General features: G+C 44.8%; 2 protein-coding genes across 2 annotated transcripts in view; both read left to right on the forward strand.

Annotated features, from left to right (window-relative positions):
* Positions 1-46: 46 nt before the first annotated feature.
* MPZL3 (myelin protein zero like 3) lies at positions 47-20,926 on the forward strand. Its single transcript, XM_087821511.1, has 6 exons — positions 47-122; positions 9,091-9,257; positions 11,790-12,000; positions 13,231-13,396; positions 14,454-14,517; positions 20,872-20,926. The coding sequence occupies exons 1-6, from the start codon at positions 47-49 to the stop codon at positions 20,896-20,898; spliced, it is 711 nt and encodes a 236-aa protein (XP_087677637.1). The 3' UTR covers positions 20,899-20,926.
* A 3,642-nt stretch (positions 20,927-24,568) lies between these two features.
* Positions 24,569-24,782, forward strand: part of JAML (junction adhesion molecule like) — a 31,058-nt gene continuing 30,844 nt past the window's right edge. Inside the window, exon 1 of the mRNA XM_016204720.2 lies at positions 24,569-24,714. Coding sequence (XP_016060206.2) covers positions 24,569-24,714 — 146 coding nt within the window. The remainder of the gene's footprint in view (positions 24,715-24,782) is intronic.

Raw genomic sequence — 24,782 nt, forward strand, 5'->3', positions numbered from 1 at the left:
CGCCGTCCGGGAGCGGTAAACAGGTGCGCGCGTCGGAGCCGACGGGATGCGGCGGAGCGGGGCGGCTCGGGGCGCGGGCGCCGGCGCCGGGCTCGGGCTGCTGGGCGTCCTGCTCCTGCAGGGTGAGCGGCGCCGCTTCCGGCGGGGGCGGCCATTTCCGGGGGTCGCGGGCGCCCCCCGCACCTGCGCGGGGGGGAAGGAAGCGGGGGCGGGGGACGCGCGCTCGCCGTCATCGCGGCTCCGGCGCTGGGGGCGGCCCGGGGCTTTCCCGCGCCGCGGGCGGGGGGCCTGGCGCCGCGGGGTCCGGGCCGCGGGCGGGGGTCCGGGCGCCGCGGGGGCCGGGCGGCGGCGGGCGGGGGAGCGCGGTGGGCGCGGGCGCGGCGGCCGGGCGTTCGGTCTTCGCCGGGGGTTGGCCGAGCCTTGAAGCGGAGCGTGTTTAGTTACAGGAGAGCCGTGCTGTGATTTGTCTTTATAATAGAGGCGCGTTTTGTTGAGGAAAAGGCAACTGCTTCAGCATTTTAACAGCACATGTATTTAAATACAAGAAAGGGCACGTCAGTTCTGTTAACATTTTAATGTGTAGTAGTAACTAACATCAGGACAGTGGTCACACTACGACATGGTCTTAAAATTTGGATGAGTTTTGCTTTCATGCAGTTTTCAAATAGAAGTTCCAATGTGGCCTAATTACCTAATTTTAGGGTGCAATTATTTGTTGGGCTTTTAACACATGTCTGTGTGTGTGTCCTCCTGGGAAATCTTGTTCCTGGAGCTAGCACTGGAATGAACTGTTAGCATCATAGAATTTCCATGCGGATAATGGCAGTTTCCGAAGGGGACATTTAACGTGAAGTCTTAAGGTCTCCAGACCTCAGCAGGGAAGGCCGGGACGTTTTTCTCTGCTCGATGAGTAATATTCATGCTGCCAGCACACTCCCTGATCCCTCCCAGCTGCCTGTGTCATTACAAGTGTCCAGTTTTTCAGCTAAATTATTTTGCAACAGAATATTTAGGTTGACCAGCTGTCACTCCCGAATAATCCTAGACCTCCTCTGCCCCTCACAGCAACCTTCAGATATTGTCCCATTGAGGGAAAAAAATTTAGAAGTGGTGGGTGGGCTCTTAACTTGATGTCATTTCACACCTAGAGTGCATCAAATCCGGCAGACCAGAGAATTCAAACATTAAAGGTTGATTTTATGATCTATGTATTTGTTGAATTGATTTATCCTTTGCCTTTTAAAAATAAGTTTTTTTGAGATGTAATTCACATGTCATGCAGATTATCTCTTTAAAGTGTACAATTTGGTGGTTTTTAGTATGCTCACGGAGTTGTGCAGTCACTACCACAATCAATTTTGGGGTCATTTTCATCACCCCAGAGAGAAACTCCATACCCATGACCAGTTACTCCCCTTCACCCCGTCCCCTAACGATCTACTTTCTGTTGCTATGGATTTGCCTATTCTGGACATTTCATATACATGAACTCTGTAATACGTGGGGGTTTTTTGTGTGTGTGAGACTAGCTTCTTTTAATTAGCATGTTTTCAAGGTTCAGCCTATTTTTTTTCTTCAGTCTTTTGAATTTGTTAGGCGATACCTTTGTTTTATACCAGTGTTTGTCTTTACTCTTCAGAGATAGGACCCATTAAATTACTAGCTTGTTTGAATTCTCCCTAAGTTATAAATGTGGTCCCACTGTATCGGTTGTCTGAGTACTAGAAACAGTAGATCAGGCACATAAGGTTCTTACATTTTTCTCTTTTTCATTTAAGTGGGAAATTTATGAATTAAAGGCTGACAAATTTACATTTTGGAAAACTGAGTATACAGAATTGGGAGTTTTGTCATTTAAAAAATTTCTTCCATGTCTAAAAATCACTTATGTTTAAATGTGATTTTCCTGTTTTCCTCCCAAATTAAAAATTAAGAAAAAAATTATTGATTTTAGAGAGAGAGGAAGTGTGTGTGGGGGAGGAACATTGAGCTGTTCCACTTATTTATGCATCATTGGTTGATTCTTGTGTGTGCCCTGACCAGGGATCAAACCCATAACCTTAATGTATTTGGATGACGCTTTAACCAATTGAGCTACCTGGCCAGGGCTAAAAATTTTGTTAAGTATCATGAGTATTTCTATATTAGCTGTTTTCATCTGGCAAGAATGGTGGTTTTTTTTTTTTTTGGTTGTTTTTTTACTGAGGTGAAAAGATAAATATTCATAAGCACATTAGGTAGGATAGAAATTTCTGAACTAATGTAACATTGGATTGATATCTTTTCTTATTTTTTAAATGGAGACAAATTATTTTATATCCATTGATTTTAAAACACTTAATTTTAGTATAATATGTATAGAGAAAAGTGCACCTATCATTAGAGTACAGCTCAATGAATTATCAGAAACTGAACACAACTGGTAACCAGCACCTAAAACAGGATATAGTGTTATTGGCACTCCAGAGCCTTCCTGGGCTTCCTTCCAGTCTCTGCCTCTTCTCCCCAACGGAGTACCAATATCCTGATGGGTAGATTAGAAATGTAGACTAGTTCGGGTCATTCGTGGATCTTACTTTTTTGTAACTCTGTATTTAAGACCCACTTAACTAGTGCTTTAATTTCAGTGACTTGGCATATTGATAACTTTATGGCAAATCATGTTCATGAACATGGAGTTCAGACACCAGCAAGGAGGATCTGGATAGGTAGGTGGGTAGCTCTATTAAGGGTGTATGTACTACAGCTTAGTAACCAGATTTGCTCAGAATATGTAATTTTTATGTTTATTTTGTAATAATTTTTGTTTTATAAAAAGGGAACTGTGTTGGTTCAGTTGAAGAAATATTACTGAGCATCCACAATGTGCTAAGTTCTGTTTTGTTGAGCTCAGGGTCTATTGCAGAATACAGACAAGTCAACAGATTTTAGAATTTGGTACTGAGAAATGTACTAGAAACCATAGGAGCACAGAAGAGGTGCCCTTTATCTGTCATGAGGATACAAGGAAGACTTCCTGAAGGTGTCATCAAAATTAAATTGGTTTATTTATTTATTTGAGAGAGAGAAACATCGATTTGTTGTTCCACTTATTTATGTGTTCATTGGTTGCTTCTTGTATGTGCCCTGACCAAGGATCGAACCCTCAACCTTGGTGTACTGGGATGATGCTTTAACCAACCGAGCTCCTTGGGCAGGGCAAAGTTACATCTTAAAAATGAAAGTTACTTAGAGATAGGGAGTGAGGAAAATTTCAGATATACAGAGGAATGTAAATAAGACATGGAAGCATTAAATAGCTCTCCAAGCACATTTTCTGAAAGGTACTTTGGGGTAGTTGAAAGCACATATGGCGACCTTTAAGCACAGCTCTGATCAAGAGGATGGTGTGCTGGAGTCAGCTCCTGCAGGCGCTCGGGCCAGCTATGCACGTCTCTTCCTGACTCAGGATTCGGAGACTTCCCCTTTGTAGCTTGAAATTAGCCACGGTGGAAATACTTTATCACAGAAGTTGTCAAACCCTACATATTTGAATTTTTTTCCTTTTAACTGTCTACCAGCACACCTCTGGATGTAATGATTGGTTTAGTCCTATCTGGGCCCTCCCCCATCTTCTCCAGCTGGGAGTAGGGTCAGTTGCTAGTTATTCTTAGTTTGCTCCTCTCTTACCAGATCCATTCAGTTCTCTGTTCTCTACTCTCTGGAAAGCTGGCCCTTTAGTGCATCAGCCAGTCCTTTGGGCTTCCTCTTGGGTCTGGTCAATGGGAGGCTTTGGCAGGAGGTTAGAGGGCAGGGGGTGAAAGACATCAGGGTATTCCCTGCTCCCTCCTTGTGCTAGTGCCTGGTCTGTAGTGGCTGTGTCCCTCTGTGACGACAGCTTCTATCAGGTGGCCAGAGCTCCATTTCTTGCCAGGCTCTGGTAGCACCATTTTCTCCTTTGTTCCTTCAGGCTTGGGGGTGGCAAAGGCCTTGTGCCTTCCTTGGCTTCCTTGACCCTGAGAAAAGTCCCTTTGAGAAGTGGGCCATACACTTTTCAGAATCTCAGCTGATTGTGCCTATTTCCTGCCTGGGCCCTGTCTGATAGAGGCATTTCCCCCCAAGCTCTTGGGCTACATTGGAAAGGGTAGGTATCCAAAGAAAATCTGTGTATTGTTAGGAAAGGAGATGAGGGGAATGGATAGAACTGGCGACAAAAGAAGTTGCACTGCATTCAATTTGAGATCTGTGGTGGTGTTATTCAAGGGTATACTCACTAACCCTTGGACACTCAGAGGCAAGTCATGACTAGAAATAAAGATTGGGGAACCACTAGCCAATTAGCAGTTGTTAAATCTATAAAAGCAGATAGGATTGTCCAAGGAGAATGTTAAATGAAGGGCCATGGGCTCAGGGTGGACCTCTAAGGCAACCGTTGTTTAAGGGATGGGTAGGAGAGGAGAAGCCTTAGGAAGAGACTTGATAAAAACTATCGGAGCTGTGGAGTGTGCGTGCGTGTGTAACAGTGTGGAGAGCTGGTTGGAGGGAGACTAATGAGATTCTGATTTATAGCTTGATTTATTCTTTGCTCTAAACCAAGGTTGGCAAACTTTTGTAAAGGGCCAGAGAATAAATATTTTAGGCTTTGTGGTCTTTTGCTGGAGTAGCACAAAAGCATGCCGAGTCAGCGTGGCTGTGTGCTGATGAAGCTTTTTGTAGTTGTTGTGGGCTAGATTTGGCCTATGAGCCGTAGTTTGCTGGCCCTGCCCTAAACCAGCTACCCCCTTGACATCAACTCTTGCGTATCTCAAAGGCACCTTAAACTTATCCAAAATAAAACTCCCATTCTTTCCCTCCAAGCTTGGTACTTTTCTAGTCTTCCCTGTGTGTCTGTGAATGGTAACACCAAGTCAGTGACCTGGGAGTCCTCCTTGACACCCAGTTCTCCAGCATTCCACATCTGATCTGTCACCAGCTCTTCCTCGTTTTACCTTGTATGTATTGTCTCCCTAGTTCTCTCCATGCCCACTGCCACCACCTTAGTTCAGGCTCCCCTTACTTCTCACTTGACTGGTATGTGGCCTCCTAAGTAATCTTGGCTCCTCCTAAGTGTCTTCCCTAGAATAATCTTTTAAAAATGCAAACTTGATCATGTCCCTTATCACTCAGTCCCACATTTAAGTATTTTCCATGGCTTCCCATTACTCTAAGAATAAGGACCCACATTTCTAAGGTGCTGCGTGGCCCCCTTCCTGCTTACCTCCTAGCCACGCCGCATTCCTCCCCCATGCCCCTCGTGCTCTTTGTGTTGTGGCCATACTGCCTCATTTCAGTTCCCTAACTCTACTTGGCGCAGGACCTTTGCATATGTTGTGCCTTCTGCCTGGAATACTCTCCCTCTCAGCACTTTATTACCCTTTAGAACTCATCTCAAAAGTAACTTTTTCAAGGACACCTGCGCTAACCACGCTCCTCTACCACAGCAGGTGCAGTTTTCACAGCCGCTCCCTTGTCTTTTCTTCATAGTGCTTATCAGAGCTTGTCATACATTTGTCTTTAAGATTTGATTAATGTATTGAACTTCTGTATTTTAAGTTCTAAAACGGGGTGTGTATTTATTTTGTTCACATTTAATTTCATGCTGAGAAGGTGGCACAAAACAGGTGCTCAATAAAATATGTTTGAAGATTGAATGAATGAACGAGAGAATTTGTCATGGAACCTTGGGATAGAGAAGGTCAAATAGTCACTGCTGCAGAGAGAGGCAGTAAAATCAGGATAGAAAAGTACCTATTGGACTTCTTAATTCCTTGTATCTTGCAGTGCCCTTTACCAGTGGTAGTGGAGTCCAGCTTGTGCTGTAGGGGTCCAGAAGTGGATGGGATAGGAGGAAATGGGGATGTCAGGTGTAGAACTTGGCTTAGAAAGGAAGGAGCAGCAGTTGATAATGAATAGTATTTCAGGGTTAAGGAAAGATTATTGTTTGTTGTCATTTATTGTTAGCTTGTTTTTAAGGATGAGAGAGACTTTTGTGTGTTTATAGGTTGGGAGTAGAGAGCCTCTCTTGAAAGGGAGAGGCTGGAGATAGTAGAGAGGGTTTTTCTGCTGGAGTAGGGCTCGTGGGGGAAGCTCTAGGCTGAGCAGAGGAATTGACCTTGCACCACACCCTTTGAGACTGGAAGTAAGATGACTTTCGGTGCAGGAAGGTGTGTGGCTGGGCAGTCGTATGGCCTTACTTGAAGAAGTAAGAGGAGACATTTTCTTCTGTGAATGAGGGGGTTATAGGTACTTAGGATGAAAGGGAATGGCCAAGTTTGAGGAATCAAAAAGAGGAGCTGACCAAGGCTGGCTGGATGGCCACCAGTCCTCCTTAAGGGCTCAGCTGTGGGAGGAATTCGTGAATTTCTGTGGTAGATACCTGTGCAGTTGTGTGATTTCTCCTTCAGTGTACACCAGCCACAGTCCAGGAGTGGCCCTCAGGAGTGCAGGGGACTTAAAAATGTTGAAAATACTGTAAAACCGGAGATAGGAAGAGGGTGGGTGACTAATGAGCACACTTTATTCCTATACTAGAATTGTTGGCGACCTGTCCACTTCTGTCTCCCAGTCTCTCTGCCTGCTCCCCAGAGGAAGTCTTTTGAAACTGAGTATAATCAGTGGTATATGTACTTGAGCAGCATTATGTGCTAAATGTAATGAGAACATTTAGAAAGAACGAACCGCATCAGGGAATTTGGGCAGGAAGCACAGGGCCGATACTTGAGCTGGGCTTTGAAGATATGTGACATTGGGGGTGTGTGGGGGAGACAACCCAGACGGGATTGGTAGGGACTGGGAGATCCTTCCAGACAAAGTCATATTCAAAGAAGGGCACAGTGGTGTGAAAGGACATAGTAAATTTAGGAAATGGCAGGACATTCAGGGCACGGTGAAGGGGATGGGATGGGTGGGTGGAGAAGCAAAAGTTTGGGGCCAGACTGTCACGATTTGGATTTTATTCTATAGCCCAATAGAGAATTATTGAAGGGCGCTGAATGTTTGTGGTGTTTATTTTAATGATAATAATGAACATTTATTGAAAGTTTCTGTTTCAGGTGCTATGCTAAGCATTCTGTGGTTATCTTATTTGATCTTATTAGATCCTCACAGTGATCCAATGAGAAAGGTCTTATTTTTCCCATTTGCCAAGTGAAGAAATGGAAGGTAACTGTGATCAAGGCCGTAGAGCTAGAAAGTAACTGGGCTAGAAATCGAAGTCCAGGTCTGTCTAATTCTAACCCACACTTTAAACTCTCTACTGTATTTATGTTTTAGAGTGAAGGAATGGGGAATAGGGAGAGTGCAGCTGTTCCATTCACCCCACTTCCCATTTCTTAGAACTGCCTTGAGTGCTGAGAAGGCAGCTCAGGAGTGAGGTCTCAGGAGGGAGTGGGAACTGAGGGATGGAGGCTTTCCATGCCAGCAGGCAGCATGGCAAAGGCATGAAAGGAAAGACAAGATTAGCCTGGCAAAGTCAGAGGATGCTGTGGATGAACCAGAAGTAATTGCCATCGTTGGGAGGGTCAGGTTCTCTCAGAGTTGTGAGCTCAGTCTCCGTCTCCTCCTGCAAGAGGAATGTGGACAGACAAGATTGTCTGGGGAGGAGCAGGAAAAATGACTGGAGCAGCCGAAGTAAAGGCAGTGGGGTGGATGACTCACGCTGAGGAAAGACCCAGCACAGGCGGGTCTGGAGAGGTGGCTGTGATGACGCCTCCTGACATGCATTGAGCATTCGCTCTGGGTTGGTGAGGCTTCTCAGTGTAGTGCGTGTCTTAACTCATTTATTCCTCACACTGGGCTCCTGGAATGAGCGCTTTTATTATGCCCCCCCCCCCCCCCCCCCCCGAGCTGGGGAGTAACTTGCTAAGACCACAGAGCCAGCAGTGGGGCGGGGACATGCCCCTGCCTCTGCCAGGGCAGCGCTGGTCTTCCAGTCGTGTGTGGGGTGCCGTCTCCCGAAACCTGCTGCTGTGTGTGCCAGGGCGTCCTGGCCTAGTGCCCAGAGAAGGAGGCAGGGGAACAGTGCTGGGGGCTCACCTCCTAAAAAATGGCTCCCTTGTGGGAGATAAAGTTCTACTCACTGTCCCCTAAAGCAGAGGGGATTAGGCAGAAGAAAGTGCCAGCTCTGGGGAGGTGGGCTTTCAAGTTGGATATATGAGGTGGTTTTGGAAAGAGTAGATCTCTAGAGAATTAAAAAATGGTATCTTATTTTTACATTTTAGAGTGCATCACATTGTTCTGTTTTCCTCCCCCAATTTACTTTTTTTTTTTTTTTAAATATATCTTTATTGATTTCAGAGAGAGGAAAGGAGAGGCAGAGAGAGATAGAAACATCAATGATGAGAGAGTCACTGATCGGCTGCCTCCTGCACGCCCTCCACTGGGGATCAAGCCCACAACCTGGGCATGTGCCCTGACCAGGAATCGAACCCCGATCGCCTGGATCCTAGGTCGACTCTCAACTGCTGAGCCACACCCATCCGGGCCCCTGATTTACTTTTAATGGGTGTGTGATTCATTAACAAGCTTTAAGACAGAAAAAACCAAAACAAAACTAGATAGAACCTTTGGGCAGTTTTATAAAATTCTTTGAAAAAAATGTTCTATTTTCTCTTCTCATTCTGCTGGTGGCTGAGGCAGTGGTAGCTTCAGGTTGCAAGCATGCTGTACTGGGGTAAGTCCCTTAGACCACAACAGCTGGCATATTCCTGGAGTGTGTGTGTGTGGGGGGGGGGAGTGGGTGGTTGGTGTCCTTTAGCCTGCTGTGGGCTGACCCACTTGTATGTGCCTAATTTAACCACAAGTCTGTATTTGGAAAAATGCTGGTGCAACCAGCTTTTAAATTTTTACCCAGGCATTCATCCTATGATTTAATATCGTAAAGTGACAGAAATACTATCCTTGATTAATGCAGACATCCACTCCTTGTCCCTCTTGGGCGTGCATGAGAAGATATTTATTGCTGTGGTTTTTATGAGAGTCCTAAAGACTATAAGTACCATCTTTATATTGCTCAGTCAACTGTATATTGCACCCAAATGAAAACCTTTTAAATGTTGGGCTTGCTTTGCTTAGGCGTCCACATTGTCCTTCCCTTGGAGATTAAAGTGGACGCTCACGTCCGGGGTTATGTTGGCGAGAAGATCAAGTTGAAATGCATTTTCAAGTCAACTTCATCTGTCACTGACAAACTCACCGTAGATTGGACCTACCGACCTCCCAGCAGCAGTCGCACGGAATCAGTAAGTGTGCACACAAAAAACATTTCTTCTGTCCTCTGTGGTCAGCAGCTCTGGAACCCTTTCACTCCAAGTCCAGGCACTCCCTCGGTCTTCTCACCTTAGAACAGAAGATGAGCTTCACCCTACCTGACATTTGTTCCATCACGTAAGGCTTTTTATTCTTTTATGTAAGAGTTTTGCAAATAAGCTATCGGAAAAAAATTGTCAGAAATTCAGAGGAAATGTGGTTTAATTTTGTTTCCCTTTTGTTGTTTCTCTTTGCATGGCTTCATAGTTCATTTTCAGATTCCATTACTAAAAAATGGAACCTCCAGGACTGTTGGATGGAAAAGTTCTCTCGGTCCCAGTTGCAGACATCCTTTCTCTGAAAGCTGCTCACTTCCTGCTGTGTGAAGTTGTCTGGGTGGATGTATCTGCTTCCGTATCTGTCCTCTGTAGGTTTACCTTGGCATCTCCCATTGTGTAAACATCTGCACTGATTTATATGGTTCCCTTTGAAGCAGATGGTGGCACCTTATGTTGATGACACATGGTGCTGGTGGCAGATAGTCTTGCAGTATTAGAAGCAATATACTTTAGTCACACATATAAAACATATTTATGGTCCAAATCCCACTGTGAATGCCTGATTGAAGATGGCAGTGCTATAAAAAGCCCTTTCTCATTATGCTTCCAGCAGGATCCTTAGCTCAGGATATATGCTATCAAGAATGTGAATGTCATAGCTGTATATAAGGTTGTAGTTTTGAAAATACCTTTAATGTGTTTTTCCTGTTTCCTTCGTTGGAAAAACTTTCTGTTTGATTTTGACCTATAGCTTTGCATTTTGTTTTAGGAGCCATTATAGAATGCCACATAGCTTGGGGTTAGGTAGGTGGTCCCAGTGAAGGAAGCTAGGCTGTATTCATGGTCCTTTTTTTCTTTAGACCTAAAATAGTTCACTTTATTTTGAGTGGTTGGAAACTGTGGCTGGCCTTATTTGGCTCTGCCTCCTTGGCCAAAAGTAGGGCAGAGAAAGCAATGGGTATTTTCTTAGGTCAGAAGCCTCAGATGCAAACAGCAAGCTGCCCTCGTATGGTGCTTTCTCTGTGAGGCTGGTCAGAAAGTCCACTCACCCAGGCTGGAGTTAGTGGGCCTTTAAAGTCACATAACATGAGGTTGCAGTTATGAGGTCAGTCAGGGTTCTGTCAGACAGTCAGTTAGCAAGGATCTGAGCCTCACTAACAGAACTTGGAATTAGAGGCTGGATTTATCTCGAAGGTACACAGCAGGCCTTGTTCTGTCAGTAAGGAATTTCAGACGCTTTTATGTTGATGCTGATAGTCTGCAGTAGGCACCCTTTACCTCCCTTTCTGGAACACACTTGCAGATATTATTAGTTCTTGATACCTGTTTTTCCCACCAGACTGTAAATTCCATGGGAGTAGGGACTGTGCTTGCTTGGCTCCCACTATATCCTTTTGCTTAACATATGCCTAGCGCATAGTAGGTGTGCAGTGCATATTTGTTGAATGAATGCATGAACAAATGAACCAATAAGTGATTCAACATCTTCTTTGGGAAGTTGCTCTTCAAAATTGGGTAATCGTTCCTAAGTGGGGCAGTAGCAAGTAAAGAAAGAGGAAGTCCTTGACTCTCGCGTGAGGGCAATCATGCTGTTGTACCTGCCGGGCCTACCAGTAGGTAAACTTAAGTGCTTTTGGTGATGAAGTGTCTGACCACCTATCTGAAGCAGCAATTGCAATTCAGCATATGTCACTGAGTGCTGATCTTGCACTGACGTGGAATTTTTGTTAATTGCCAAGGCAGATAACTTGAGAGAAGCTTGATTGTATTATACTCTCCTGGTGATTTTGAGAATATACAGAAATCTCCCCTTTCCCACTTACTAGCCATGTGCCTTTAGGTAACTCAGTTTTTGTTTTTGGCCTTGTTTTCCTTTCTGTACATTTGGAATAATTGTACTTGCCCCATATATAGTTATGAGGCTCAAATTAGTAAATGCATAGAAGTCATTTGTAAACCATACAGCAGTATACGAATATTAGATGCTATGTTGGAATAGAGTTTCTCAACTTTTGCATTGTTGACATCTTGAACTGGATAATTTTTTGTTGTGGGAGTTGTTTTTTGCATTGTAGGATTTTTAGTAATATCCCTGGCCTCTACCCACAAGTGCCAGTAGCACTCCCCCCAGTTGTAACAACCAAAAATGTCTCCAGATACTGCCAAATGTCCCCTGGAGGGCAAAATTGATCCCCCCCCCCCCGTGGAGAACCACTGCTTTAAGGCTAGAGGGAAAGCTGAGAGGAGGTTCCAGAGTCAGAATTCCACGATTCTTTCATCAGGCCTTTTTTCTGACGTTTCAATAACCTGTCTTTTAACCTGTGGGATGGAGGTGAACAAAGCATAAAACAAATGTTCAACTGAGAAAACCCATTATACGTTTGTATTTTATTTTAGACCTACTAAGCTTTACATTTTCATTGCATTTTCCAAATTAACTCCTTTTCTCATGTGTTGCTTTCTTAGATTTTCCATTATCAGTCCTTCCAGTACCCAAGCACCGCGGGCACATTTCGAGACCGGGTTTCCTGGGTTGGAGACGTATACAAAGGGGATGCCTCCATAAGCATTAGCAACCCCACTGTACAGGACAACGGGACCTTCAGCTGTGCTGTGAAGAACCCCCCAGATGTGCACCATAATATTCCCACGACGGAGCTAATAGTCACAGAAAGGGGTAAGCCAACTGCCACCAACCTTATTCTGCTTGGTGACAACTGTGGTGCTTTCTGGAGACACTAGTGGTAGGCAAAGCCACCCATCTTCATAAAGCCAGTTCTTTGGAGCATTCTGCCCTCCTGAATTGTCTATTAGGATACATTTTTTAATCTTTATTCTGCAAACTGAAGTTTTTCTTCAAATATTGTCATAGTTTCTCCATTTTCCTTTTTTTTTTTTAGATTTCAGGTACCCAGAGGTCTTGTGGAAATGTATGACAAGTCCTTGAATGAGTGGAGGGTTGTCATCTCTGAAGTAGAAATCATTCTGGTTTCCCCAGTATGTTCACACCCTTAGTAATGAGGCAGTGTTCTTGTCTGTGTTTTGAAAGTGATGGAGGCAGCACATTTCTTTTATGTTGCAGAGACCAGCAGTTTCCTTTTAGTAAAACAGAAGGAGTGCAGGTTAAGGACTGACCTTTTTTATCTGCGTTATTCCTGGTGATTATTGAGTGGTCATTTTAGTCCTTAGTTGGATTTGAACCAAAGACTTCGAGATATGGGACTACATTATGTGTTTTTTTAAGACAATAGCTCATATCTTTCAGAGACATGAGCACATTTATACTGGTGGTGGGAGTAGAAACTGATACTGTTTCTCTGGGAGACAGTTGGTAGTGTGCATCAGAGGCCTTAAAAGTATACACCCTTTAATCTAGAATTCTATTTTAAAAATGTATCTTAAAGAAATAGAGCTAAACATGAAGATTTATGTACAAGGATGATCATACTATAATTCATGAGTTCAGAGAATTGGAGATGACTTGAATGTTCAGCATCAGAGGACTGAGTCATTAAACTACTCAATGTGATAGAATACTATGCAGCCTTTAAAAAGGTCACACCTGGAAGGAACTTTTAGTGACATGGAAAGTAATCATCACATAGTAAGTAAAATAGATTAGGAATAACATGTAAAATATGATTCATACTTTTAAAAATATTCACTGTCCTCCGTACTCGCAGACCCATGTGCATGTATGCTCAGGAGGGGGCTGAATGGGTAGATGCTACAGTGTTAACCCTAGGGAGTAGGATTGTGGGTAAATTTTTATTTGTGTGTGAGTATTTTCTACCTTTTCTGCATCGAATTTACTCCTTTTGTAACGAGAAGAAATGCAAGTGCAGACGTGAAACCTGCCCTGTGAGGGAAGCGTTTCTGCACGCCCCCTCACCGCCTTTCCCTCCAGGGTTCGGCACCATGCTCTCCTCGGTGGCCCTTCTGTCCATTCTCGTCTTCGTCCCCTCGGCCGTGGTGGCGGTGCTGCTGCTGGTGAGGATGGGGAGGAAGTCTGCGGGGCTGAAGAGGAGGAGCAAGTCCGGCTATAAGAAGTCGTCTATTGAGGTTTCAGATGAGTAAGTCCAGCTGGAGCCCTGACACTGGTCCCGGTTCGCTCTGGTCCCCTCCCCGAGGGTGGGCCAGCCCCTGCCTCGGTGCCTTTCTCACTCCCAGGCTGAGCTTGGCCCTGCTGGTGAAGTTGCCTTTGAAGGGAGTAGTTCTGCTGAGCAGTCCTAGGGAGGTTCAACGTAAAACCTGTGGGTGTTAACTTGGAGACAGATGGAGGGGCTGATAGTACGGTCCTAGTTTCCTGCTTTGGAAATAAGATTGTACGATTCTTTGGCTCTGACTATAAATTCCCAAGTGGGTACTTCCTTCCTTCAAAATGAGCAGGAAACTCCAACAGGGCACGTTGTTTCCCACCGTCTCCTCACTCGCTCCACGTTCCAGCTGCAGTGAGCCCATTTTCTTTCAGCATGCGGTGCCCATCCAGGTCACCCCCGTCTCCGACCACACCCTTCTCTCACCTGGAATCCCCTCCCTCTTTCCCACTTTGCCTGGATACTCTTCCTATCCTCCAAGCCCCAGTGGAAATGTCTCCTCTTGCGTTTTCCTGATCCTGTGGGGAGACGAGTCACTCCCTCCTCTTTGCTGCCACAGCAGTTTGAGCTGAATTTCATTCAGATGTTTATCACCTTGTTTTATAATGTGCTTGCTGAGTGCCAGCAGGCCTCTCACCCCCATGGGACTGTGAACTTATCAAGGGCTGTGCATTATTTACCTCTATCCCAGCCCAGCCCCTCCAACATGCTTGGTGCTGAGCCATTTCTGAATGAATGACTATGGGTAGCTCCTACTTACTAAGCACTTACCATGTGCCAGGCACGGTGGTGTGTGTTTTACATGTGTATATTTTATTTACTCCTAATCACTATCCTTAAGCATAGCTGGTAATATTTGCATTTTATAAATGAGGAAACCGGCTCCTGAAACTTAAGTAATTTGCCCAGTCATCCTGCTAATGAGCGGCAGAACTGTATTTAGCACCAGGCCTGTCTGACTTCAGTGCCTGTGCTTCTAACTGCTCTGCTGTTGAGCTCGTGATTGTTTGACTTGGTTTGTCTTCTTTTGCAGCACTGACCAAGAGGAGGACGGTGACTGCATGGCCAGGCTTTGTGTCCGCTGTGCCGAGTGCTTGGTAAGCCTGTGCCATTTCCTCTGTTCCCTGCTCATGAATCACTTCTTTGCTTACTTATGGGATCCTTTGCCCTCAGAGGCAGCAGAAGGTTATGTCTGCAGGTCCAAAGCATGGTATCAACCAAGGTCTTTTTGGTTTCAGGGGACCCCCCCCAACTCTTATTGTTATTTCTTGTTTTCTGTCTCCTGGGTACGGAGTAGTGACGTTAGGTTGGGAAAGGGGACTGGGTAGAACAGTCTCTGCTGACGGACAAAGAACATGCTGAAAGAGGAGTGTCCCCTGCACCTGAGGTCATACTAGGAGACTTTGGCTGGATCCAGGGCCCTGAATTGAACTTTTCTGCATGCCCTCGGTTTTTTTCTCTTCTTCTTCAATACATGGCTTTTATTGCATCTTTAAAATATTGCAGATAAGTCTGAGGAATCACCTGACATCTTGCTGATTCCATAGCTGGGCAACTTTGATCTCATTCATTAGCCTGATGAACTGTTCCTTTTTCGGAAACATAGCACTGTCCAAAATGTTCCAATAGCCTTGTTTTGACTGTGTGGCTTGCTGCATCAAAGCAGCTGAATTTAATACAAGTTCAATGGCATTTCCTTCAAGAATCAACTCATCTTTCTGGACTTGAGATACTGAACAAGCAATGTGTAACCTCATCCAAGCCCTGCGGATGCATTTTTTGCCCAAGAAATTTCTGTCAGAAATCTCTGTCAACAAGAGAATGATTCTCCTGAACAATGACATTGATGGGGAAGTGAGTGTACACAGACCTCATGTTGGAAGGGAAGCCCAGTGTGACACCCTTGGTCACATTCTGAACATCACTGCATGTGGTGCGAATGGTGGTCATTTCCTTTCTATTCCCCCACCATTTGTCCACCCAGAGCCGCCTCTTTTGTTTCCAAGGAGACTGAGCTCTACATTGATGTGACTGAAGTCCTCCGCAGGTGCCTCTGGGGCCCTTCGCAGTAACTGTGCGTCCTTTCAGAGTGATGTCCATGTTTTCTGGGATGTTGACAGTCCGACTGCTGAGAATGGTCTTCATCCTCATAGTGGATGTGGCTCATTTTTGTTTTTTTCCAGGGAATAGAGTGATGTAACTTTTTAGGTCTCTTGATGGCGTTTTCAATAAGAAATACTCAGGTTGGAAGGCCTGAGTTTTGATTTAAATTTCAAAAGGCTCCCATCCCTCCCCTTTTGAGCACCTGCTTCAACTGGTAGGCTTCTGTGGCTATCCCAGGGTCCCAGGAAGAAGAAAGACTGTTGTGGTGCAGTTGGACACAGGTCAGAAGTCACTTATGATCTAGTATGAAGCATGGCTGCCATTTCCAGGTTTAAACTTGGGCCCTCTTTGTATTTATTGCCAAGCTCAGCACCTATCCAGATGACCGCAGCCTGATTGCTCATTGCAGTGCTCTTTGTTTTCTTCCTCGATTGCACTTGAGTACAATAGGTAAGACAGGAGGAGGTCGACAGTGCCAGGGGAGAGGGTCTAATACCAACCCTTTAGGGTTTGGATGTTTTGATAACACAAAATAAGTTAATGTCTATAATATTATTACCCACATTTCAGGTATTAATTCATTCAACAGTTATTTATTGAACATCTGACATGTGACAGATATGATTCTAGGTACTTAGGAAATAGCAGTGAGCAAAACTGACAGAAATCTCTGCTGTTAAAGAACTTGCATTCCTTTTTTTTTTTTTTTTTTTTTACTTTAAATAATTTTTTAATTTTTAATCACAGTTGACATACAATATTATATTAGTTTCAGGTGTACAACCCAGTGATTAGATATTATATCACTTACTAAGTAATCATGCCAATAAATTTCCACCCATCTGACACCATACAGTTATTAGAACATTATTGACCATATTCCCTGTGCTGTACTTTATGTCCACGACTAATCTGTAACAACCGATTTGTACTTCTTAATCCCTTCACTTTTTTCTTCATTCCCCCAAACCCCTTCCCATGTGGCAACCATTAGAATGTTCTCTGTATCTATCAGTCTGTTTCTATTCTTTTTTTATTTTGTTTTTAAATTCAGTTGTTGATAGATATATATTTATTGCAATTTTATTCTTCTGTGTGTGTGTGTTAATCTTCACCCAAGGATATTTTTTCTATTGATTTTTTTTTTTTTTTTTTTAATTAGAGGGTGGGAGGGAGGGAAGGAGGGGGAGAGGGAAAGAGAGAGAATAGGGAGGAAGAGAGAGGGAGAGGGTCGAGAATGGAACCTGCAACCCTTCGGTGCATCGGCCGACTCTCTAACCACTGACCCACACCAGCCCAGGCAGTGTGGGCCTCTTTGGGTTCATTTTGTGTGGGACTTGCTGTGCTTCCTGGACTTGTATGTGTATTTTCTTCACCAGATTAGGGAAATTTTCTGTCATTATCTTTTTAAATAGGCTTTCAAGTCCATGCTTGCTCTCTTCTCCTTCTGGCATCTCCATGATGTGAATGTTGGTAAGCTTGATGTCCCAGAAGCTCCTACCCTGTCCTCATTTTTTTGGATTCTTTTTTCTTTTTGCTGTTCTGATTGGGTGTTTTCTGCTTCCTTATCTCCCAAACCTCTGATTTGATCCTCTGCTTCATTACTACACTGTTGATTCCCTGTAATGTAGTCTTCATTTCAGTTAATGTATTATTTATTTCCGACAGGTTATTTTTTATGTTTTCTAGTTCCATTTTTATGTTTCTTGTCTCTTTGTTGAAGTTCAAAGTTCCTCTGCTCTTCCCCTAAGTTCATTGAGCATCCTTTTAACCAGTGTTTTGAACTCTGCATCTAGTAGGTTACTTGCCTCCATTTTGTTTTGTTTGTTTCCTGGAGTTTTGTTCTGTTCTTTCATTTGGGACATGTTTCTTTGTATCCTCATTTTGGCAGCCTCCCTGTGCTTGTTTCTATGTATTAGGTAGAGCTGCTACATCTCCTGCGCTTGGTAAAGTGGCCTAATGTAATAGGTGTCCTGTAGGTTCCAGTGACACAGCCTCCCTGTTCACCTGAGCTGGGCACTCCAGGTGACCCCCTTGTGTGGGCTGTGTGCATCCTCCAGTTGTAGTTGAGCCTTAATTGCTGTTGGCATGTCAGTGGGAGGGATTTATTCCTAGGCCAGTTGGCTGCAAGGATGGCTTTGACCACCAACCTTGGAGATTCAGCTGTGCTGGGGCCTACTCCACAGAACAGGACTTACTTCAGCAGGACTCTGGTGCCTGATGAGTTCCCCCCTTGAGTATGTTACTTGTGGAGGTGGTTGGGTGGTGCTTTAGTGTTGTCTGAAGCTGCCTACTGGGTGCACTGGCTCTGGGGCCTCCCAGCATGTGCAGGCCAACGTCAGCCACTGTCTATTGTCTGCCTGGCTCCACCTGGTAGGAACTATAAAGTGATCTGCTGATGGCTGCTGCTTGAACTGGGCTTGGAGGTGCCCAGGAGAGACCAAGCTGCAAACCAAGGCCAGCTGCCACTAGTGCTGGGCCTGGGGCCATCTAGCGAGACGTACAGGGCATGCTGAAGACAGATGCTGCTTGTTTGAGAAATTTTAGGAAAGTCTGAAGCATGAGCCAAGATAGACTGTTTGTGTGGAAAAGCCACTGGACACAGCTTGGGTGGGCCTGCAAGCTGGATGGGGCAGGACCTCGGAATCACCAGGGCTGGGCAAACATTGTGAGTCAGGTTGATAGAGACTCAGATATGTCACCCACCTGCTGGCTCTATGGGGTCAGGGGAGTCTCAGAAAAAGAAGTGTCCTCTCTCAACACTTTTGTCTGGGCAAAAGCTGCCCTTCCAGCTCTCACCCTGATGCCAGACAATTTAGTTCCTCCTAGTATGTTCCTGGTGCCTTTCGAGCTGGTGCCCCAGTGCTGGAGCTGAGAAAGAGTGTGTCTGAGTAAACCTGTGTGTGGGCCCTTTTAGAGAAATGCCTGGAACTGCTGGTCTTTACAGCCGAAAGTTATGGAGACTTCTCTTCCTGGCACTGGAATTCTGGACTGGTGTGTGGGGCTGGGACCCCTCCACAGCTGAGACATCCCTCCCAATTTTTATCTGCCATACTTGGGTGTGGGACCAGCCCGTTTTGTGTCTCCACTCCTTCTACCAGTCTCAGTGTGGCTTCTTCTGTATATCCTTAGTTATAGGACTTCTGTTCTCAATCATAGTTGTTCTGTAGTTTAGTTGTATTTTTGATGTGGTTGTGGGAGGAGGCGAGCACTGAGTTTGTCTACACCAACAACTTGACTGCAGAACTTACCTTCTTTGCAGCCTGGAAAACTCACCTCCAACACACAACTGAAATGTCACCTACTCTTAATTAGGGGTACAAAAAGTAACTAAATTAAAAAAAAGTATATCATATGCTGCTTAATGCTATAGAGAAAAATAAAATAGGAAAGGGAGATGTGATGGATGGATACAGGGTATGATATTAAATAAGATGGTTAGGGGTATCCGTCATTGAAATGGTATTTGAGCAAACACCTAAAAGAAGTAGATAGTGAGCCATATGGCTAACGTGGAGCAGCGTTTCAGGCAGAGGAAAGAGTAGGTGCAAAGTCCCTGAAGAGGGGCCATGATTGGCATGTTCTGGGAACAGCATGAAAGCAGTGTGGTGCGAATCAGTGAGTAAGATCGAAAACAGTACAGGGGTAGGAGGGCAAACGCAGGTTTAAGTATCCACTTTTGTTGGTCGTCATTTAAATTACCAGCCATCATTACCTAACAGATAAATCATAAGTGAGAATACAAAATAACAACAATAATAATAAGACAAATAATAAATAATCATACAAGAATAAAGTCTGTTTAACACTTGTTAAACATCCAAGTGGAAATGTGGAGCAGGCAGTTGGTTATGTGGGTGTGGAGTTCAGAAGCGAGGCCTAGACTGATGATATAACTTTAGGAGTCATTAGCAGACAGACTGGTAGAGCTGCTTCCAACCTGGAGATGAGTATAAGGTAGAGAGGAGGTCAGAGGACTGAGCCCTGGAGTTCTGCAAGGTTGGTAGACTGGGGAGGTGAGGAGGAATTAGCAAGGAGGCTGGAAAGGACTGCCCAGAGAGGCAGGAGGAAAACCAGGAGAATTTGGTATCCTGGGAGCTGAGTGAAGCAGGTGTTTGAAAAGGGAAAAGAGAGCTATTGTGCCGATTGCTGCTGAGTCGGATGGAGTAAAATAAGCATTGATTTTTGGATGATCTGGTATTGCGGAGGTTATTGGTGACTTCACAGAAGCAGCTTCAGTGGAATAGTGGGCTGAAAGCTGGCCCGGGGATATTTACTGGTGAAACTGGGTGTAAACAACTCTTTCAAGGACTTTTTTGGTGGAGGGATACATTGAAATAGGGCAGTAGGTGGAGTGAGGTGTATGTCAAGAGTTACTTTTCTTTTTAAGATGGGAGAAATTATAGCACATTTGTATGCGACAGTAGAGGAGCCAGTAGAGAAGGAAAAGTAGGTACTGCAGGAGAGAGGGGAGGATGGCTGAAGTAGGCCCAGGACCTAGTCCACAAGTGAAGATGTTGGCCTTAGATAAGGGCAGGGAGAGTATGTCCGTATGAAGCATACGGAAGGCCAAGAGGTGGGCCCAGATGCAGGTGAGTAGGTAACTGTGGTGATGGGAGCTTGTGGAAGTTCACTACTGACTGCTTCTCTGCTCCCACGATGGGAGAAAGTAAGGTCATCATCTGAGAATGAAGTTAGGAGGAGATTTTGGAGGTTTGAGGGAAGAGGGAAAGGTATGAAATAGTCATCTAGGAGGATGGGAGAGGGAAGGGACTAGAGAGATGTGGTACGCGTCAGGCTAAAGGGCCCACTGCAGATTGGAAGCAACGAGTGTAAGATTGACTACGAGTGCTTACAGAGATCCAGGCACAGTGCTAAGTGGTTACGTAATTGCCTCATTCAGTTCTCATAGCTGTTCTGTGCAGTAGCAGTAATTTTATTACCCCCACTTTACAGATGAGGAAACTGAGGCTTAGAGATGTAAAATAATTTTACTCAAGGTCACACAGCCAGCAAGGGAATGAAACTCAGAGAGAGGTAGGCTGTAAAACTCCAAGCTATAATCCTGCATGTTCTGCAGCATACAGGCACCTTTTTTGAGTGTTGAGGTTGTAAAAAATATCCACCAAGAAAAGGGGAATGCTTACGGTTTCAAAGCAGAAATTTGCCAGTGGACACCACTTATACTTAGACCATGGGAATTTAGGTGTATTGATCCAGTGCCGCCTCGCTGTTGATGTTGCCCCAAACTGGGTTCCATTAGGGAGTCCTAATGTGTGGCCGTTGGCTAAATTCAGACCCTGGTATTATACTTCATATACATATAGCTACTGTTCTTTCCTCTCCAGGATTCAGACTATGAAGAGACATATTGATGAGAGTCTGCATGATAGAAGAAGAATCGCCTAATGACAGAAAGGATCACCTTCCACTGGCAGCGAGAGCCTCTCGGGGCAGTGGAGCTGACTGGACAGTGGTGGAGGAGTCTGGGACTCATCAGCAAAGACTTTAGGAACCATTTATTTATTGACGAAATGTTCTTTTTGTATTTATAAACTGTTCAGAAACTTTCAGAAGAGACTCATAACGACGCCTTTAATAACTTATACTCTAATTGAATGAAGGAATTCTTTTCCTGAATAGAAAAATACTTTTTATTTCACCTTTGCTCTTGAATGTATTACATGCTTTCTCCCAGTTATTTGAGGGAGAATCCTAAATGTTGGCCAAACTGTTGATGCCAAAATATTTTATTTTTAATGAGATGGAGCTTGTAGCTTCCTGATGTGTGAGCAGACAAAATGTGTTTTTAGGATATAGGTGTCCTTTGCTTTTTGCTCTGTGAACATTTTCAGCTGTGAGTTAACACACAGCCTATACCTGTTGGCTCAATGATCTCACCATCAGTTGTGTTGGGTGACGTGGAGTGTACAGCATTCATTTCCTTTGTTGGTCGGATCAGGAGTCTGTGCTTTGACTGGCTTTTTAAAGCATCATCAATTTACAATTAAGAAGAAGGAATGCTGAGGTAGAGGGAGTCCTCTCTTGTCTTGCCGGGTGCAGTTTGTCATTTTACTTTCTTACAGCTGGTTTCCGTTTCCTCCTTGTCTTTTAAGATCAGAGGCAAGAAAAACCCTTCAAAAAGTTTTGTGGACCTGTATAGAATAATTTTACCAGTTATTTACAATGAAATATTCTTTTAATCTGTGTTATTCTTCAGAATGTTTTTGATTTCTAAAAGGCACCAAATATGGGTGAACTGAGGTCTTACAAACTGTTTCTATGTAACATTTGAGATAAGGAAGTGGTGATGTGCATAACCTACCCTTCTCCCTTCTGATCTTGCGAAACCTTATGTCTGCTTCCCCCATTTTTCTACAGAAACCTATAGGAATTTTTATGAGCCATTAAGAAATATGTGAGACTTGTCAGGATGGATTGCCAGTGTGGTCCTCTGCCCTAGTGATGGAGTTCACTTCTCAGTCATGACAGATGAAAATGATCCGTCCTCCCGCCTGTTTTCCACAGGACAGTTCCTTCCCAGACTTCACCAGGTGGCTCAGGAGGTGTCCATAGTATAGCATTACACATTGGATGTTATTAAAAACCACTTTTCTGTTTTTTGCCAAGATCCATTTTTAACAAGCTGAGTTGTTGGCTCTGGCTCACAGACTTGCCCCACCCACTTTTGTTAATCAGCCCAGATTAGAGAGTCTGGTTAGTAAGAGACATCATAATGTACCCCTGGCCATGCAAGGAAGTACAAGTGGCAAGGCAGGACGGGCAGTTTACATTTCCAGTGGTTAAACCTGGCTGTCTTGGGCTACTTGTTGAGTATGTGGTTGCTGAGGGCTGATCTAGTGGGCCCACCTGGCACCACGACAGAGAGGAAGATAGTTTGAGCAATAAGAATAAATAATTTGGGTACTAAGAGATTTGAAGATAGAGATCTGTGAGGCTGCCTTTTTGTGGGTCCTCATTTCTCTTTTAAACAGACGATATTACAGGAACCCAGTTAAAGCCACATCCCATTAAATGGGGAACCATTAAATGAGGTCGATTGTCATTTCCTTTCAGGCATGTTTTGAGGATTACTCCTGTGTGATAGGTTCATCATGCAGGCAAGTGGTGCTGTGTGAACCCTTAGTTGTGTTGCTTTGTAGCCTCGGTCATAGTCTGAAGCAGTCCCTTCCTTTAGAATGAAGGACAGTAGTGGCCTTCACACAAGAGAGCAAGCGGGTAATTCGTCAGCGCCCGGCTCTGTTCGCCTCGCAGCCGCAGGGCTGCTGCCCGTTTCCTTCCTCGTCCCGTCTCTCGGGGCCTGGGCTACAGCGTTTCTCCCAGGAGCGCTGAGCAGTGTTGGGACACCTGCCGTGTGCGGCTGGGAGGACGGTGGAGAATTGTTCTTCGCCGCTGTTTAATACCTTCTAGGTGCTGGTCTTTCTCCTTCTTTCTGATGCTCCCTGAGTTTTTATCACACTACAGAGTCCAGTGTTGTCTAGAAAAGGAATTTAACTCTGAAATCTTCAGAAGGGGTTAAAAGCCTTTCAGAATTTTTCTTTGGCTGCTGAAGTCTTTACTTTTGGTTACATTACTTTATGAGTTTTGTACATCAAGCTCTTAATTCTGTTACCAAGTGTGAGCTTACAAAATGCTCAGTGTTCCCCATGTGGCCTGTTACTATAGGCTTTTTGGGGGACAGCTTAGTTCTCTGCAGCTCCCAAATTAGGCATGGGTGCTTCAAGGGGGACGTGGCATGTTCCTGCCTAAACAACTGGAGGCCACATCCCTACTCTGAATGTTCTGTTGTGTCACTCTGTCACAGTTCCAAAGGGGAGCCGTAGAAAGATCCACAGGGGTAGGTCAGGGCTAGCATTTACTCACACAACTCAAACTGTGCTGCCAGGAGAGGCAGCTCCATCCCTGTGGCCCAGTGCTGTACCGCCAGACTCTTCATTGCTGCGTATTGCTGCGTTTCACTGCGTTCTTTGGTTCTGTGTTTTGTTAGGAGGATATGCACCATTGGGCTGTGTGCACACATTGTAACTCTTGATCTCTTTGCCACATCATGGTTAATAAACATCTCTGCACTCTGGTGTCTATCGACATGTGAGATAAAGACTGTCTTATGAAGGGGGCAGGTTGTGGTTTCCAGCAGCAAGCAGCCATGCGTCTCTAAACTGACCCCGAGCAAGACCTGCATAGACTCGGTGCTGTGCGGGATCCAGCTCACATAGCAAGAGCCGCTTCATAAATTTTTAGGGACTTTTCAAGTCCTCGTTGTTACACTGTTGGAAGCTTGAAATAGGCCGTCTTGGGTGTTTAGGAAAACTGCAGGCTGACCAACACACCACTACTCTAGAGCTACGGACACAGACCTTGAGAAGAGCAAGTCCTCAACTACTTTTCACATGGTATAGGAGAATTTGCAAAAAACAGGTGTGCCCATGTGTAGGTCCAGCCAGTCCAGCCTAGGCTGAAGGCGTGTCCACTGAGAACACTTACTTTGAAGTGGTGACTTAAAAGCAAAAGATCCCTTGAAGTGAAGAAGCCTTGAGTTCTTATCTAGGATACTCAAGTCACCCATGGGCTTCTCGGGGGAACAAAGTGCAGCCTGTGTTCTAAAAGGTTGCTCTCCCGTCAGAAAGTGGACGTGTTCGGTGTGAGTTGGAGACTGGGCAGGTACAGCTTTGGAAGCATTTGGGGGATGCCTGCCTCTGTTGCACCTCTGTTGAGAGGGGAAAATAAGAAAGGTTGCTATACTTGAAACACAGGGCACAATGTTTTGTGTTAATCTTAAATGTATTGTATTTTGTCTGCATGAGGCTGATTTCTTTCTCAGCAAATGTTTGCCTGATGCCAGTCAAGATCCCTCTCTCAGAGAGCTTGCAACCTTGCAGGAGAGGGGATATCTGCACAGGTCTGGGGTGTGGGCATCTCCTCAGTAAGTTGAATTTGTTACCTTTTTTACCCTGAAAGTATTAATAAAAATTGGATAATGGGCCAAATGACTAAAAGGAGAACCTGATTTAGAGGTTCCTGTTTATGCCTCTGCAGCCACCTCAGAACTCACGCATTTGGTTTGCTCTGAGCCTGACCTTCTGTGCTAGCGACGTTTCTTCAGTCAGACTTGAGAACTGCAGCTGTGGGCGAGCTCGGCGCATCACTTCTCTTGGTGCTCTTCATCTTGGGTAAGCAGCTACTTTGTATTTCCTAAGCAGTGATGTGAGCTTTTGTCTCTCAGATGAAGACAGTTCTG

The sequence above is a fragment of the Miniopterus natalensis genome, chromosome 11 (assembly GCF_054644295.1).
Source record: "Miniopterus natalensis isolate mMinNat1 chromosome 11, mMinNat1.hap1, whole genome shotgun sequence".
NCBI lineage: Eukaryota > Metazoa > Chordata > Mammalia > Chiroptera > Miniopteridae > Miniopterus > Miniopterus natalensis.

Coding starts and splice junctions, on each gene's coding strand:
- MPZL3 (XM_087821511.1), top strand. CDS start 47: ATGCGGCGGAGCGGGGCGGCTCGGGGCGCGGGCGCCGGCGCCGGGCTC. Junction 9,258..11,789: donor GCAGCAGTCGCACGGAATCA/GTAAGTGTGCAC, acceptor TTGCTTTCTTAG/ATTTTCCATTATCAGTCCTT. Junction 12,001..13,230: donor GCTAATAGTCACAGAAAGGG/GTAAGCCAACTG, acceptor CTTTCCCTCCAG/GGTTCGGCACCATGCTCTCC.